A 19261-nucleotide genomic window follows, 5' to 3' on the forward strand; every position below is an offset into this window, starting at 1 on the left:
ATCCAACTCGCGCTTTAGCTGATTGGTCGATATGCAACATTGAAAGGATCAACTTGAAATGATCTCGTAGGAATTAAATCACCTCGTAATATGAATTACATATTATTACGCAGCAATTACCTCGTAATAGGTAATGAATGATACATACCAAGAAATGGGATGAAGAAGGGAAAATGGACATATACATTCTTCGGTCCCAAATAGCCACTCATTTGAATGTTTCTAAAAAACATTAGGTTGCTATATTACATCTCGTTGCTACCGCTGAGCATTGTGGCATTGTTGTTGTATTCGTAACCAATCGCCATATGATTTATGGTTGGGCTTTCAATATCATTACCAAACTTATTTTCTGTATTTAACTAACCAGACCAAACGTAGTTTACTAAACGGACGTTGCAACGCACGGTGCTGTTAGAGTTGTAATATATATAAGGCAGACTATTACCTCATGGCGGTGGTGTGTTAATTTGTTTATGGGCGCTAATATAACTGAATAGAATTAATAAAACTGCATAAATGTTTTAGAAAGCCGTTGCCATTCAATACCTTGGAACCAGAAGCTCTGCACCTTGTTTTGTTTCTTTAGTCTTCTTGAATGTAGGTCGTTTGTATTGTGTTAAAGATAAACTGACCCATTTGTAGGCTAAGTTTAGCTGTTCATTTTTAAAATGAATCCCATATACAGGCCACCGCATTGACAATAGTGATGACAGGCGAGGTCTGTATTGATGCCATACAATTGCAACTGCGATACAACGAAATTGGGTGTTATCTGATACTTTCCGCTCCCATTGGCATTATGGGGTACGTTATTCACAATGTAGAAATGATTGACATTCGCAACATTCAATAGTTTCAGTTACATGTTTTAATGGCGAATTGCTGCGAGTATTTTCGACTGAAATTTACTTGCAATTCCGGAATGTTATTCACCATTTTTCAATTTTTACTTCAGAATTGTAGGATGAATTTACCGTTTCAGACCATAGTCAGTGGTTTTCCAGTCGAAGTCTTGTTATCTTCCTTGGTGTTTGTTTTAACTTTAGTAGTAATCCAAATTCGAGGGCGAATGAAATATCAGCTTCCACCAGGACCAAAGGGATGGCCGATACTTGGAATATTTTTTGACATTTACGATTACCCAGCTCATCTGGCATATACAGGTATGTTTATCAGTGGTGAAGCAGAGTAGGGATGATCAAGTTTACCACTCTCACTCAGCGGTGTTGTAAAAAAAGTGTTGTAGATGTTGAAATGGTGGTAACATATGGACGATATGGCGAGTGGTTGTTCATATCAAAAGTGGCCTTTTCCTAAAGTACTAAATAAATCTATTTCAACCAACAAAGTATTGACTACGTTAAAGTACATTTCGAAATAAAGTAGGCTTATCAATCACAAACCTGACGGTTGGTGACTAAATGAGCACACGATGCCTATCAAATTAGCGATTGACAGGTGCTTAGATGTATAATTTAATCAGATTCACTCGTATATTGGTAGTGACTACTTTGATAATAAGACATATTCCAGCCAAATATGTATACCTAGACTGTATGTAGTCTTGTAATCGGCCAGAATCTAGGATATACACTTGTACTTGCATATACCTGTTATTTTTCAACCAAATGAGATATTTTGTCATATGCAACCGAGGCCCCTGTATAGGCTGCACGCGTTTTCGATGACGCGCAATTGATGAAATCAGACCCCTGCTATATCTGTAGAGTAATATTCCAAGATAGATGACGAAACAAAGCGGATATAGCAATTATTTTCTAGTTTGGAATTAATCAATTGCAGTTACATTCTGGACTATTTTAAACTCATGCGTATCCGTGAAATAGTACAGCGAAACATGCTCAAAAATTCGCTTAATTTTTTGAACAAAATTAGATTGAATTTTTTAGATTTATTGATTAGGAGTGAGGAATGATAAACATAGACATTTGGCAACACTACAAAAATGTCGCATTTATAGACTATTTTATAACGCGAAATAGTACAGCCACTGTGCTAAGTACACAATTCGCTATCACGTAGGCTGCCACATAACTGTTTTTTTTTGTTATATCAATGTGATTGTCAACGATATATTCAACAACATAGCTGTTCATGACACATAATATCCTGAATATTATAGCCGTATAAATCCTAATTCGTTGGCAACATTGGTGATTTAGTTCTCATCAAATTTAAATAATCGTGTTAAAGCAGGATTACCCTGCATAATTAGGATATAATTATGAGTGCACTAGAAAGAGCGTAAAAGCATGGTATATTGGCTAACTAAGCGATTGTAGATAATACAAACGTGTAAAAGCACTTGAACCTTGACTCTGCGGCGATGTCTGGTACAGTAACAGCATGTCATTTAGTGGCCATTGGTCACTTTTAATTATTGTAGCTATCATCCGATAAAAACATGGTATAAAAGTGATTTCTTTGTACGTGAAACATGACCTCGCTACAGTTGGTTTCTATTACTGAATGAAATTTTACAATTTAGAATGGAGCAAAAAGCACGGCAAAATTTTCACTATAAGCGTAATAGGAAGAAAGTGCGTAATACTCAATGACGCAAAGACAATACGAGAGGCAATGCTGAATTGTTCGCCAAAAATAGACGACAAAACAGACTGGAGATATTGTTTTATAGAATTGCTGAAAGGTGAGGTAATTTTGACTTGGCAGTTAGCACTACACAATACCATATCGACAAACCAAGCTCGTTTCTCTGGATATTCGGTGCTGGGAATAAACTAACCTTCTAACATGTAGAATACCATATAGTTTAAACAAGGGGCCGAATTTAAATTTATTTCACTATAAATAGAGATGTTATAAATAAGGCGACAAAACCCATGTTTTTCTTTAATTCCTGCCTGGGATTGCCAAATTCGTCTTTTTGTGTTATCAACAAAAAATGTCTGCAGTACGCAAAAGTCGAATAATTTTATGAGGAATGGACGAGCCAATTTGTAAAAATATTGAAACCCTATAACTGAAATTTGATGCACTTGATCATACCTCACTAATCACTTACTTATAAATCGTTATAAAATCAGAGTTTGGGATATGGAATGATAAGATTTTTTCATACTTCTATCATTATTGATTGAACGTTGATGATTCACATGAATACTGTAGCAAGTACATAAGGATAGTTACTGTGTATTTTAATAGTAACTATCCTTATGTACTTGCTACAATACCATTATATATATTTTCTAGGTCTATCCGTAATGCCATATTCTAAAAAATGGCAGAATACGAGACGTCGAACGGCGGCCATACTCAAAGAACTGGGAATGGGCAAATCATTTCTCGAGCCTGAAATATATGATGAAAGTTAGTTTTTGATCATTTTTGTATTTTATAATTTCTACTCTAACTGTTTCAATCGATTTGTCAATAACAGGTTGATATAATAAACTAGTAGTTTATTATTTGTTTATTATAAACTAGTAGTTCATTATTGGACATTAATTTTGCAGCCCGTGCTTTAGTTGCGAATCTCCTGCATCATTCTGAAAATGGAAAAACAAATATCACGATAAAAGATAGAATACGAAGAACTCCAATTAATCTTATCTGCAGTATGTTATACAACGAAAGGTAATTGTTGATTGCGTATTTTCCTGTAGCCAAAGCATACTGACATGCACTCTCGTGATACGGAATTTTTCGAAGAAAATATTCGTGAAGAACATTCGGAAAGGGAATTTCACTTAGGTGCTAAAATTACGACGTCAATCACGGTCATCTATTTTCATATAATTATTTAAAAATATCTTCAATAATTGTGCAACAATGATCACTGTTAGATATGCCCTAAAGAGGCAATGTAATAATGAAATTGTCCCAAGATTGTCAGTTGCAAAAAAAACTTTAACAGTCAGTCTGGATCGTCCGTTCTATGACACGAAACTGAGCAACAGCGCTGTACTTTAAAACTTGGCTTGCTTATTATGGGTATTTCCAATTTTTGTAGAATAAACGAAAAAAAATTTGACTGGTCTAATATTACATGCAGTTTCTATGACAATAATTATTTACCATGCGAATTGCATACGACAAAATATTGTTAGTGATTGATTATTTGTGATGGCATCAAAACGATAGATCTGAAAATAGGTAAAATTGTACATGTAATCTGGACCTGCCAAATTAGAAATTTGTTTAAACAGAATAAACTGAAACATGAATTATAATAAATTTGTTCACGCAATAATACTGATTCTAATTTACTCAGTAAAGGGTGCAAAACTATATTATTGATTACCAAAGGTACGACTACGACGACGACAGTTTGAACTTTATTCTCGAAACTATGGAATATTTGTTGACATTTCTCCGAGCAGCGAGCACGTACGATGCCCTACCAAACATACTCCGACCGCTAATGAGCCACACTCTTCGAGATTTTCACGCACATATCAAACTTCTAAATGATTTCTTACAATCAAAAGTACAATATCACGAAGAAACGTATAAAGACGGCGTACAAAGAGATTTTGTTGATGCATGGATAAAGGTAACTTGGTCAACTTTAAAGAAGGAAAACATGTAAAAAAAACATGTGAATTTTTCATCATGCCATTTTTGACTATTCCGATACTTTGGGAATAAAAAATAAACAAGATATGTATATATATATATATATGGGGTTCTTTTCTAAAGCTATTTTAGTGAGCAGCTGCAACGATAACTAAAAACATCTATTCTTTAGTATCGAAGAATGAACCTGAAAAAAAATCAGTCACAGAATGTTGAAGGTGTTAGCCAAGAAGCAAATGGAACTTCAGCAGGTACGTCATTATCAACAAACGAAGATTCGTGCAGTCCGGTCGTCAATGTTTTGCAAGATGTCTTGTTTGCTGGAGCACATTCCACTGGATATGTTTTAAATTGGTTGATAATGCTGCTCACAATGCACAAGGATGTACAAGATGAAGTAAGTTCTAGGCTCCTGGAATTTAAAACATTTGCCAGGTATACCGAATGCAAGTTCTAAATATAAGTACTATATTATGACGCTATTTAAGACCCAATTTTACTGGTGAATAAATGAAAAGGTATGTTGATTTGCAAAAACATACAATTTTGTATTACTCTACTTCTCAAGTGGATTGTATCATTTCTAAATGTCGAAATTGGGACAAGAGCCTTTTTTAGTGACGAGTGATTGCTACCTAAAAGTCTTTCTTTGAACCTCTGTAAATACTTTGTTTTCTGATAACTCTTGTTTATGAATGTATGAATGTAAAGATGTAGATCATATTGCCCGTTGTCAACATGTTCGCCTCAGACTGCATTGCAAAAAGCACATGATAATCTGGATGGTGAGATGAAAGCGAAAACAATATTCATAGTGATACGTATTACAGGTATTCAATGCCATTGCTGAAGTGTTGGGAACAGATCGTCGACCGACTGTGGCAGATCGTTCCCAACTTCCAATAGTAGAAGCTGTAATATATGAAACACTCCGTATCAGTACTATTGTTCCACTAGTCGGCCATGCTTGTTACACAGATGTGACTCTTTGTGGATATCATTTGCCGAAGAAGACTGAAGGTATAAATTGTTTTCTCGCTATAACAAGTAATACAGACCGCTCACAAAATCCCCCAATTTCTTTTATTGGAGTCATATTTTTACAATGCAATCCTGACATATGACTCTTTACTATGTAGTGAGTTATTGATGAAACATGGTTCTTTCTGTGTGTGAACGTTCATCTAACTGTCCGACTGATGGATTCCACGTTTCAAGTAATTTTTATGCCCGGACAATCCATCTCAATAACAATCTTATATACAATTGAATATCTTCCAAGTATTTGAGATTCGATTGTGAAATCATCAAGTATTCGAAAATGTCTGCTCTAGAGTCTATCTAGACCAGCGTTTCCCAAACTCTTTCGGACACGGAACACTTACACTTTTTATCTCGTCTCAAGAAATTCATTTTACCTTTCTATGTCGTTTACTAGTGCTCGCCTCTAATGTTACCTCTAATGGAGATAAAAGTACTTGCTGCAACTTCGCGAGCTGCAGTTTATTTATCTGCTGAATCGAGTTTAGCGAACATGAGTAATTTTTTCAGCATTTCAAAGTAAAACCTGGCCGAGATGGCGGAAGAAGAATTGACCATTTGCCTTTATTCTTAAGACCTACTTGTTTGCCTGCAGCAAAATCAAAAGGATTGCTGCAAACTTGATAATGAACTTAACAGTCAAAAAGCTAGGCCGACGGTTAACGAATATGCCACTACCCTACCTTAGTTAGTCCGCTTTAGGCCGACGGTGACACGATATTGAACGGTCAGTTGGGCGACAACTTCACGATCCCTAGATCGCCATGGCGACCCATTTAGACGTATTTTTGATTTATTTTCCACGGAACACTCGGAAGACAGTTTGGGAAACGCTGATCTAGATTCTAGACCACTGGTTCTCAACCAGTGGGCCATGGCCCACAACAACACTTCCAGGTGGGCTACAAACTTATTAAAAATTGCTAAAGTTATTGATATATTCAGTTTCATTCGTGCCACTATAGTGAAATTTTGATTGTAGGGATGATGCTGTATTTTGCTACTGAGGGGTAATTTTCATTCTAACTAGTGAAATGAAAAATTCCATCTTTGCGAACATAGTTTATTTTTATTTTTTTGTAGTTTTTCTCTTGCATAAAAAAGGTAATGGGCCACAGAATTTTTGTGCAACGAAAATGGGCCACGAAAGAAAAAAGGTTGAGAACCACTGGTCTAGACCTACTCTCAACCCAGCTATCATTGTGACATAACAAGACTTGACAAGTGCTGTAAACAAGTCCAAACATAATATATAACACAAATTATCATTATTTTTTTCGGAATTAATGAATCGCACCCTGTAACTTGAAAAGTGGTAGAACCGATATTTTGTATGCTTAGCTAAACAAAAACCTTTGTTCAATAAAAATGTTCGAAGCCCTGCCGGCGTATGAGAACTGTTGGGCGTTTCGAATGTAAATACCTGCATTGGTTATTATTTAGAATTTTAGAATATATTATAATTTAGCAGAAGCATCAGCGTAAATGTTCAAGAATATTTCTCATTTTCAGTAACATATAACAATTGGGCAGTGAACTTTGACGAAGAGAATTTCCCAAATGCCAAGTCATTTATTCCACATCGATGGTTGTTGCCAGATGGTACTTTTGATCGTGAATCGACTAACAAATTCTTTCCATTTGGCCTTGGTATGTTATCTGCTCTAACATATTTATTCTGGAAAATTCTGCGTTTACAATCGAACATCAATCGCTGTATGGTTGATTTCATGCATGAAAATTCTAGTTCATTTGCTACGGTTAACTGCTTGCTTAGTGATTCTCATACCGAACTTGGACTGGCAACCGAACGAGAACTTTTATTTGGTGTGACATAAGACTAAGCAGTCTAATCGTCATTTCTTTTACCGAGATAAAAATGAATCCTGTCATAACTCAAAGATCAACTTACACCCAGCTCCATATTTGTACCAAATAAAATGAAAAAATTTCAAAGCAAAAAATTATTCAAACGAAGATTCTGGACAAATGTGTATATGATTATGCAATAAACCATTGCATGTTAAAATTCCTTACCTCAGTTCTTTTATTCAATATTTTAGGAAAACGAGGTTGTGCCGGAGAAACCCTGGCAAAGGCGGAGCTTTTTATAATCACAACCACTTTGTACCAAAGCTGTGAGTTCTTAATGCCAGGTTAGCAAAAAAACATTTTGAAATTGACGTAATTAAATTTGCCTTAAAGATGTTACTTTTTTTAATTAATTCAATACTGATTGGGTAGATAAAATTCTAATTGACACAGAGCATCTTTACACCACGATTAACTTTTTACCTTATTCAATTTCCCTCAGCTGGTGACTTGAATAACTAAATAAAAATAATTAGGTGAAAACATTATATTGGCTTATCTTGCATACACACGATAGGATTGACTAAATGTTAATCATTGGGTTTTTGTGCCCCAACAACCTATTCATTGTTGTGTTATCTCGTATTACTGAAATTATTTTACTTACAGATGGTGACGTTGGATCAAAACATATGCCAGAAATTAAACATATACAAAGTTTTGTTTTGGAGCCAAAACCCTACATGGTTCGAGTTAAAAGAAGAAGTGAAGTGAATTCAAAAAATGTTGAAATCCCTTCACAACCTTGAATCAAATGCGCATGAACTCAAATATAATGCGCATGAGGGACCGAAACAGATTTTGTACTTCGGTGGTTGATGCCAAAGTTGTTCACCAGCGAACGAAATCAAATCATTTTGATTGATTAAATCAACTGCTTATTTACATCCATAAACCTCAATTATTAATAATCTTACTATACTAATTAATACTGGACGCTAGTGAAGTTTATACGTCAAATTTGCCATCTGCACACTCAAAAAAGTGATTGAACATTTTTTCTTTTTTTGATAGTGTCGAAATGAATTCAATATTTCTGGGCTATTTCTTCCGAATGCAATGTTTATTCTTCTAATCGAATTAACTTTCTAGAGGAAGTTACAAATAGTTTTTTTCTTCAGACTGGGTGTTCAGCTACGCACAGGATTGCATCGTCACTTCTGAGACTGTGAGATACCGGTATCGCGTGTTCTTTTCTGTATTTTGTGGTGAATTTTGCAATCAATTAAATACTTTTCCGCTTCATGGTCTGCTTGATTTTGTAACATCCTCGGACTATAAAATTGTCTAGTAACAGTGATTCTGGAAATCAATGCTGTAGTGCTATAGCCTACCTTGTTTCTCCAGCACTAATGGATTGCGGGGTGTTGTGTGGGAGGAACTAGGATGCCTGTCCCACCCCCTCCAATGTGATTCCCATTGGAATACAATTCAATGAATATTACTAAATTCATGAAAATTTTGGTTTAGTGTCTATTAAGTAGGACTACATGTACAAAGAGATATGCACAACGACAAAATTCATTGACTTTGTTAGCTTTAAAATTTAGAAGTATTGTCTAACTATGACAATTCAGTATCATACTGGACTCTCATAAATAAGATAACTCTGCTCATTCAGCAAATTATCAATGTCTCGCTCATCAATTGTTTCTAATAATTCAGGTAATCCAGGTAATTCCTGAACTATTTTCCTAATTTACATGTACCATGTAAATCTGATGTAGCCTACATACTACATAGAGTTTATAAAAATAGCAGGTAAAACCACATTTCTCAGGCCCGATCGGAACGGGTATTGTAGACACCACCCCAGACCTACATGCCAAGTTTCGTCCGAATTCGAAAGCTAAAATTGTGCTCGCGCTCTAGAATGTAATAAAATTACCAATCACTTACGCACACCGATTTCTGATTCTGACGGTGGTTACGCCCAAACTGACGTTGGCTTTTTTATGATTGTCTTCACATATTTATCCTGATGAAGAAGAAAGTCCATGATACGTCTTAATCATATGGCGAACCACGGCCAATCTTCCGGTTACCAGTCCATGTCGGGTATACGATTAGTTAGCTAGTAATTTCCCCCGCATGGGATTCGAACCCACACAGGTAAATCAGAAGTGCGATGACGAGTGTTCCCTCACGCTTAGCACGGTGGGCCACACCGCCACACTATCGCGGCAAAATTGGATTGTAAAGTCCGGTTCCGATAACAGTAGCCTACAAACGATGGTGACTACATATGGGGGGCAATCCGTGAAATCAACTTGGATTATAGTTAGAAATTCAGGGGAAAAAATCTTTTTTTAATCAATTTTAAGTCTTCTTAGTCGCTAAAAAGTTATTTATAATGAGTTTGTATTAATTTCATCAAGATTTCTTACGTAGAATGGAAGGAAAACATATCCGGAATATGCAAAATACTAAATTAAACATTAAAAACCGACTATGTTATAATAGAAGTTTTACACCTTTTTTTTTATAAAAAAATACAAATTTGATGGAAATCCCCCACCCCCATTTTCACAAAGCCAAAATAAAAAAAAATTAATATATATATATATCATTTTTCTTCAGTTTTGGGGTTTAACCGAATCAGAAAATGATAATTGGAAGCCAGAACAAAAAGTGTGTTACGCTTTGTAATTAATAATTAGGGATAGGACAAGATTCTGATCCTGAATCGGATTCAAGTCAAATCCAAGAATTCGAAATCAAGTCATTTTAAAATACTATATTTACCGCTCCATCAGCGCCTCCCCTATGCATTATGTCCACATCTAGCAATAGGTCAGCATGCAGTAAATTATGTGAGCGATGCTTTATTTGAAAGTATATGTTTTGTTTCCGTTGTAGCTAACGACCACCCTGACTATAGTAATTTATGGTTTAAAATACGTGCACTCTCCCGACGAGCAAATATAACATATCTAGCCTATGCCCTCTAGTATATGTGCTTTAGAGATGTACCGATATATATCAGCAATATCCGTCATTTTCGTCTATACAGTATCGGTAATTGTATCGGCATCGACTAAAATAGACCTATATTTCCGAAATATCCAACTCTTTGATCTCATCCAAAATGTTTTAAAGTATGAGTCAGTATACGAATATTGCGGTCGAAAACAGGTTGGCCACGCCTACTCCTGCCGTACACTAAAGATTATAAGTATAGATCGATATCACTTACATATTGTTGAAACATCGGAGGCTTTTCATTAGTATGGGCGAAAAACTTGTTATCGGTACATATTCATGTACTTATCCGCATATTCTTGTGCGTTTTATTAATTCTGCACTATTCAACGCTCCAAACCAATAGCTTCAACGGTTAAAAACTAGTGTAACCATCCATCTCCAAACCCACGCTAGATGCCACATTGGTACTTACTAATCGCTTGACATTGTTGACGAATCCTGACTGAAACTACAGCAGAAATATAGAAACGCGTTCCCTCCGGTTTGGGCTGAGAATCTTTGCAACACAGTTGAACCTGCTTAGAGTGCGACACCACGAGCTATAAAGATTGGACCAGTCCTTGACTTATTTTATACCTATGAATAACACCACATTGTCGCATTCCTAGCAATGATTAGAGGGGCTCAGCAGATTGCAAGATAATCCCCATGTGAGCTGTAGGTACTGCTGGTATTCTATTATTAATCAGATACATTATTTCCTAAACGCGTCCGTCCAGTCTAAACGACAAAGTTAACTGCCCAATATTAAGATCTCTCTCCTTACAAGATAAGTGCATCAGAGCAACTCTTTATTATCGAACATCTGACAAGAAATAGACAGGAACAGATTACTTCAGCTTCTTTTTTGGTCTGAGCTGATTTGTATGTCCACATTTCTTCTTGCGACAATTTGTAGCCCTGGGATGAAGCCTGGCATAGCACCTGAGAATAATTCATAAAATTGTTTATGAAGTGATACATTTGTGTGAACAAAGTGACCCACTGCGTTTTATTCGTGACCCGCTAACGCACAAATAAAATGCTAACATATTAGTGATAAAACCGGCCTCAAGTTAATCTAACAATAACTAAACTATTTTTATGTACCGTCAGTTGGGAAATCACGACTGCGATCGCTTATATTCAAATTGTTAATTTTTCGGTATGTTAATTTTCAAAACCCATAATCTTGTCGCATGTCTGCACCGTTGCGTGCCGTTATTCAGCTATTGGCTCTGACATCGTTTATGACATAACAATGCAATTGATGTTCATTTCTCACAACGTCTTGTCCCTTTCAGAAGTGCATCTGCCGACAGTTTTAGGGGATATACGAGAACTAGATGCTACTTTGCATTTTATTAGTTTCTCGCCTACAATGCAGTTGAGAATACAAAATCTTTCAGACTTGAAATAAAAATCTAGATTAACAATGGGGCAGTGTAAAATTGCTTTTAATATGGTTAAAGCTGATAGAAAAATATAACACTATAAGAGTGGAATTCCCTCCAAACTCTTTGGAACCTTGAAATAATTTGCCGCATCATCCTAAACGTAATTCATATGCGTACTCTAATTTCATAAATTCGAGTGCCATAAAAAGTCCATGATACAAGTGCTGTATAAGTAAAGCCCTAAACTACACCAACATTAACCGCTAAATTACACCAACATCAACATTAACAACCGCTGTATCATGATTTGTTTCAGAAGTTTTTATAGATACAAACATTGATTAAATATCTGTGACCCACTCTCTTCTGTTCCGCGATAAAAATATAATTTTTGACCCATTCATTGAAAAAGGTTCCATCCCTGCTCCATATCCTTCTATCCAAGGTCTATTTAAAGTCTTTTGCACTTTATGAAACTTTCACCTACTATACACAGCATTAGCTGATTGTTCAACGTTCATGAAGGATGACTGTTTAAATCAGCTCCAACTCCAGAATGACTCGATTTCGAATTTGACATTAGGTAGAAGGAAATTTTCTTTCCAGTTCAGGAAAAGCTTAATTTTGATAATAAAACATTCATCGATTGTCTGATGTGTTGAGAATGCTTTATGAACCGAATGCTTCGATTATCATCATTTTGAGTGTCTGAATTTGACTTTAATGAACTTATAATTTTGACTACTGCAAGTTTAGGGATGCGATTCAGGTTCTGGCACCAATATGAATGGGCATATACCAAACCCTGACCCTAAAGCTTCAATTGTTTAATCATAGTTCAAAGTCTACTTACTTTCTGCAGATCATTTTATCGCAATTGTACTTTTGGGCCAAAATACGTAAACTGGGTTCAATAACACCACCACGAAGTCTCAAAACAAGATGAAGGGTTGATTCTGTTAAATAACACAACTTGTGTTTAATGACCGTTCAAATAAATCGGCATAACTGACTGTCAGAGATACAGCCATATAAATAATATTCTAAATACATTCTGGAATGGTATTTTAAAATATGGATTTTATCCTGAAATTGGTCATGGATAAATTCAGACAACTTAATGCATACTTCATCCGTTTGGATTTAATGTAAACTACATTTATAAGGAGTAATTTAAATGGAACTGAAAGGATGAACTATCTTATTTATATTTCTGCAGATAGCATAAGGTAAGTTAAATAAGGCTAAATTGAAGATCTGATGTCAATTACACAATCATATTTTGTCAGATTGAAATTTTCATAGTATTTCAGTAAGTAAAGATAGATAACAGTAGATATAAAATATGAATTTGATGTGGTGCATATTATACTCAAAAAAAAAAAACTGTTGAACTATTGGCAGAGAATCAATATCAGGGGAACGTATATAATTTGTAAAAACAATGGAATTTTATTATGAATTTAATTCCTATAACTTCATGTTTGGTTGGACGTCATAACTAAAAAACTTCTATTTTCTGTGATACTTCGATCTGCAGCAGAAAAAATTGAATCAGTCACTATGAAGATAATAATAAACAAAATAGCAACCTTTCTGAATATTATAATCGCTCAAAGTTCTTCCATCTTCTAATTGTTTTCCAGCAAAAATAAGACGTTGCTGATCAGGTGGAATACCTGTAAATTCATCATATATTCAATTGCACAAATTGATCACCATGTTGAAAAAAGGGAAATTGCAACACTTTCTGTTATGATAAATCATACTAGTATTATGTAACAGAAATCCAGAAAGGGCTCATTTTGTAGCTTTTCGTCAGTTTTCAGTTATGTTTCCAAAATTTATGCACAAAAGGATGAGATGGACCAAGACTAAAAATAGCCATCAGGTGCTTGGGATATTTTAAATCAAATTGATTGTGGATGGATATGAACAAGTAAACCGGTTTGTAAGCATCAACCCTTTGAAACTACATTCAAAATAAAACCAAAGTATTTTTTAATGGTACAGTATATTACGAATTTTTCAAAACAAGGATTCCCTATTGCTCAGGAATGCAGCAAACAGATTTCCAATTTTTAGGACCGGTTTCAAAAAATCACCTACCCTCTTTGTCCTGAATCTTAGATTTCACATTTTCAATAGTATCTGATGCTTCAACCTCAAGGGTTATGGTCTTGCCAGTTAATGTCTTGACAAAAATCTGCATCTTGACAGATCACTGTATAGAAGACAAAATAAAGTAACAACATAGTATGCCAGTAATATAAACAAATACTACTTAATGTGCAATAGAATGACATGAGGAAAATGATGCAAAAAATTCTTTGGAGAAAACCATGGAGGTTGCACGAGGCAAAAATATAATTCATATAGAATAAGTTTTGAATCTCTTGGAGTTTCGGCTAACTTATACATTTTAGTGCAAGTCACTCATCAGTAATTATAAAAGCATTTCAATCAAATGAATACTGAAAACAGACATAGCAGCATAGTGAAACCTACAGACCTAGGTCAGCTTTAACTAATATTCTACGGCATGCTTCGCTAATTGTGTAATTACGAATTAGGATACGGCAGTTCAGAAGTTATGAGACTCAAACAGCAGCCCGAGTTGTAATAGACTTCATATTCATTCAAGAAACCTGGCTCCCGTTTTGCTACTAGATCAGACAGCGCATAGAATTCTTTAGTCAGTTCCAATGCCACCAGTATCACACTGGCAGACTGGATAACTTCAATGGCCGAATGGAAACATAAACGGAAGCACGGGAGGAAAAACAAAATGATTATAATATCCACAGTTATGAAATGGCACTACATAATACACACAGAGCGAGATACAAGCCTCCAATCACAAATAAAACGAAATTTGGCAAACAAGAACGCACCTCCGCTCCCAATGAATCGCTGAAAAGGACTGTCGAGAAGGCCACACGGTTCACGGACTTGTGAATCGGTGTCAAAGGTCAATTCCGTGTCTTTCGAAAGATTTCGCGCAAGCAATCGAGTACGGTAGTACTATAGAGCAGGGGTTCTCAAACTTTTGGTGTTGCGGAGCCTTTGAAAATGTTGACTATTATTCACGGAGCCCCAAAATAAATGTTAAAATTTTTACTTTCAGAATAATATTCCTGAGCAAGTTAAATGTACTTCATAAGTCATACAAGTCATAAATAAATCTAAATTTCAAACATAAGTTATATATACTAGAGCTGTAAATTTGACACTTGGCAAAAATACTAATGAATTATGGGTCAAATCTTTTCCCTTTTGACATTTTTGAAAGACTTAAAAGGCCGCTAATAATGTGCGCGATTGCATTTTGTTACGATCGCCGATTTTTTCCTCAGCATGGCGTATTTTTGAATCTTTAAACATCTTTACGTCGGTGTTTATTCTCCATAAATAAAAAATTTCCCTCGGCATATACATGTATTGTTACACAATGACGAAGTTAATTGCTTTTTTGTTCTCGTGGGGAATTATGAGTTCAATGTGAAAAATATGTAAACATTTTATAATCGTCGGCGACGAAATGCTGAAAATAATAATTAGTAAAGAGGTAAATCGGCAACTCGAAATTCTTGATTGAAAATAGGCATTCTAAAATATTAAAACTTAATATGGGAGATCACACGTTTGGTTTCACCTCAGATTGAAAACGGTTTTATAGACATTGTCAATCACAAAATTTGGTGTTATGTTAGGTTTTCATCGTAGTAACTGCGAAATCGAAACACTGTCAATTGTGCGCGCGATGTACCTTTTTTCCCATTTTGAAACTACGGACGGAGCCGCACACAATCGATTGTACGCGCGATCCGCGATATACCTTTTTTATATTCTGAAACTACCGACGAAGCCGAATGCAATAAAATAAATTTTGATTGTTCGTATTTTGCCCAGACTTTATGTGATTCTTTAAACGGTGATATCTTGCTTAAATATGATCTCAAGTGCGAAAGAACGAATCAAGTTTGACAAAGCCCAAGATCGCAAAAATACGACTCCAAATTTATTTATAGTTGGCAGTTCATCACGTATTCTATGTTATTTTAGAATAGTATTCTTTCATTTTAGTAATCGTAATTGTAATCTCGAATCAAACGTGAGTAACGATGAGCACAATTACATTATAACGACGAGACACGGTAAATGCTCGCGTCGGTCATGGATTGAATATTTTACGCAACAGAAATCTCGTTATCCGTTTTTTTTTAATCGCGAATGTTGCGCGGAAATTTCCGATTCCAATTTTGAACGACTCTTAAGAATCCTGGCTGTGCTCCTGCTTACAAATAATGTCATTTTTTAATTCCGCCTCTTTGTCATATTTCGAGGCTATATTGTTGTCAGATTTTATCGAAGCTGTTATTGCTTCTTTGAACAGTTACACAATTAGCCAAGTCAGTATTTTGAAAAGTAATCGAATAGCTTGCGGAGCCCCTGGGTTTCTCTCGCGGAGCCCTGGGGCTCCGTACGGAGCACTTTGAGAACCTATGCTATAGAGCAGTGGTTCTTAAAGTATGGGTCGCGACCCAAACATGGGTCGCGGAAGGTTTAAAAATGGGTCGCGACAAGGTCGTCAATCTAAGAGGAGAAGGACGAATTTTCAGCTTTCCCAATGTTTCAATTTAGCTTCTAAACTCGGGTATTTAAAAATAATGAAATATAAAATTTCATTCACGGGAAGAACTGTCTTGAGCTCATTGTTACATCACAATTCTGATATGCCAGTCACGTGTATTATTTTTATGGTATCGGTAACCATGCACGTCGCTTGTCGTTGTGTTGACCGCGTGGAATGTCGTCTTAGTGGATTAAAATAACCAAAAATGGGTGTCTTTTTGGTAATGTAAATTGTAATAGACGACGCAATGAAAAAGCTCGCTTCTCGACATTGGATTATTCAATATCTAGCGAAAATGTGACTTCATCTCGAGGCACCATTTACTGCGAACGAAGCAGTGTGTGCACATTTGATGAGTTAAAAGTTGTATATTGCGAGAGATACCGAAGGCCAGCTAGGATGTCGTGTTTGCGACGGACAGCGGACGCCTTTTCTGCTACAATTCGCGACAAGGCACTTGTGCGAGCGAGGATATTTGGCACTGACGGTTATCAAAACTAAGCTCGCAATCGCCTCGATACCCGTGACAACTTGCGTATTGCGTTAAGTAAAATAGAGCTGTGTATTGAAGATATAATGAAAAGGAAATTTCAGTTTCATCAATCTCACTGAGTCAATGGACTGTTTCTAATAAATAGTTGTCTGTATTTGAGTCAAACTGTACTAACATTAAAAACACATTTTGCGTTATTTAGGATTGGGTCGCGAGTATTCATAAAACTCAGATTTGGGTCGCGCTCGAAAAAGTTTAAGAACCACTGCTATAGAGGGTCAACATCATTCTCTGTGGTAGTACTAGAGATGAGAGAGAGAGAGAATTTATTTGTTTCGTTCACCAGAAAACATAAACACAACAAAAATAATTACTAAAAAGCAAAGTCGTTCTCAGTACAGATTGGGTGGCAACGACACGACCATGCGGTCATCGAAGTTAGTTACCACAGTATTGGAGTACCACGGTATTGGAGAGTAAATAATAAACAATAATAGACTTGATACTTAGAGATCAAAATTAAAAATCAAATCAGCTCGGATTGATCATAAAATAAGAATTTAACAAAGTACAGATCTTAAATATCTTATAACAAAAACAGAAAAATCTTTTTTTTTTAGCTGTAGGAAGACCCGATACTCATTTATACATAGAAATACAGCATTATATTATAGTCATTGAACATCGCTGACTTCCCATTTGAACTCTTTTTAACTTGAATATAAAAACTTTAACATGCTTAATGTCAGTGGGTTCGCGAAGCTAACAAAGAGTTTTGTTGGTCAGTTGGCTTTAATATGCTTGTTTATATATGCTTAACGCTCATAATACCCGCAATGTGATGACATGGCTCGTTTTCATACTCAAACGCGTAATCACCATACACCCCAATGGGTGGAATGAATATTTCCCATTACCCAAGTTCCCATTTACATCTCTAACAATGAGTTTTCAGCAAGTCGTCAACGGGAACGCAACAATATAAATCTCAAGAAGAATATTTTCAGGCACAGAGGAGTCAACATTGGGCTATTTTTACAATACAATTTATTTCAGCATTCTGAAAACACAAAACTCGACGAAACGAACAAAACATATAACAGAAATGTCCGTAAAACGAGCAAAACTTAAGAATAAAGTTTATAACGCGCAAAGCACGTGTTGGGTTACCAGAAACATGTGTTCGTTTACCAAAAATAGGAATTTAGCTGATATATATTAGTTTGATTTGTGTCAAGTTTATTATTTCCAATCAGTAAAAAAAATCAATTTTCCACAAATAAGAGAAAACAATGGTTACACAGATTTACTGAGAAAGTGAGCCGTGGTCAACCAAAACTGGTTATCGAGCAGCGACAATCAAAATTTGAGTTTCCAAAATTTAGGTAAGAATGAAATATCTCAATGGTCATTTTGTTTTCCGGGAAGTTTTAGTTTAGTAACGGTAATCAACAATCAGTCCCAAAAAACGCGATAAATTAGATACCAGTCCTTTTAAATGGCAGGCAATTGAATATTTTGATGCAAAAATGATGGTTAGGAAAATGTAAGCGCCGGCCGGAGAAAACTTTTTCAAAAATAAGATAACTACTTTTGCAACGGAAAACTACAGTAAAGATAGGATAGGATTTACATATTTATCCCGGGGGAGAGGAAAGCCGATAAGACGGCTTATCCATATGGCGAACCACGGCCTCTCGTCCGGTTACCATTCCAAGTCGGGTATGGGATTAGTTTTACTGTATTGTTTGTTTTCGAAAGCATGGACTTGGTGGTGGAGGAAGCCGTAACCGACGACGGCGAGGAGTCCAGCAATCCTCTCGCACATAACCACCATGGGATTCGAACCTGCGAACCCACGCAGAGTAATTAGAGGTGCGGTGGCGAGCGTATTCCTAACGCTTAGCCCGTTGAGCCACACCGCCGCGCCGGTTTCTGTTGTAGCATCTTCTAACCATGTTGTGTTATGTATCTTTGCGAGCTTGCTTGTAGAGCATAGTGTCCGAGTTTCAACTGATATAGCCTACCACTAAACGGAAAACGGGCAGTCCAATCCCAAATATTTTTTAATTCTACTTCACTAGACAAATTTTATCATTCTCAAATTCCCTTTGCCGTGTTGCGGATTAAATCTAATTCCGATATCCAAGTACATACGTGAAGCAGAGGTACTGTACCAAACAATTTTAAATAAATGGCAAAGGTAAGGTAACCATCCATATTTATATCATAATGATAATAACACTATAGTTTCCGACCCAACAGTTGGAGACGGCTAATTTGTGGAGCCCACAT

At 35.9% G+C, this 19261-nt stretch overlaps 2 protein-coding genes across 2 annotated transcripts; one reads left to right on the plus strand and one right to left on the minus strand.

Annotated features, from left to right (window-relative positions):
* Positions 1 to 913: 913 nt before the first annotated feature.
* Positions 914 to 8721, plus strand: LOC120326955 (cytochrome P450 1A1-like). Its single transcript, XM_039393312.2, has 10 exons — positions 914 to 1166; positions 2513 to 2674; positions 3238 to 3354; positions 3501 to 3621; positions 4294 to 4540; positions 4736 to 4960; positions 5394 to 5583; positions 7117 to 7254; positions 7668 to 7760; positions 8086 to 8721. The coding sequence occupies exons 1-10, from the start codon at positions 926 to 928 to the stop codon at positions 8223 to 8225; spliced, it is 1674 nt and encodes a 557-aa protein (XP_039249246.2). The 5' UTR covers positions 914 to 925; the 3' UTR covers positions 8226 to 8721.
* Positions 8722 to 11235: 2514 nt separating this feature from the next.
* On the minus strand, positions 11236 to 14773 carry LOC120326981 (ubiquitin-ribosomal protein eL40 fusion protein). The gene is made up of 5 exons (XM_039393342.2): positions 14732 to 14773; positions 13947 to 14061; positions 13430 to 13516; positions 12691 to 12793; positions 11236 to 11385 (listed from the first exon to the last, which is right to left on the minus strand). Exons 2-5 carry the CDS (start codon positions 14047 to 14049, stop codon positions 11292 to 11294), a joined length of 387 nt encoding a protein of 128 aa, XP_039249276.1. The 5' UTR covers positions 14050 to 14061; positions 14732 to 14773; the 3' UTR covers positions 11236 to 11291.
* Positions 14774 to 19261: the final 4488 nt, after the last annotated feature.

This window comes from Styela clava, chromosome 4, assembly GCF_964204865.1.
Source record: "Styela clava chromosome 4, kaStyClav1.hap1.2, whole genome shotgun sequence".
Taxonomy (NCBI): domain Eukaryota; kingdom Metazoa; phylum Chordata; class Ascidiacea; order Stolidobranchia; family Styelidae; genus Styela; species Styela clava.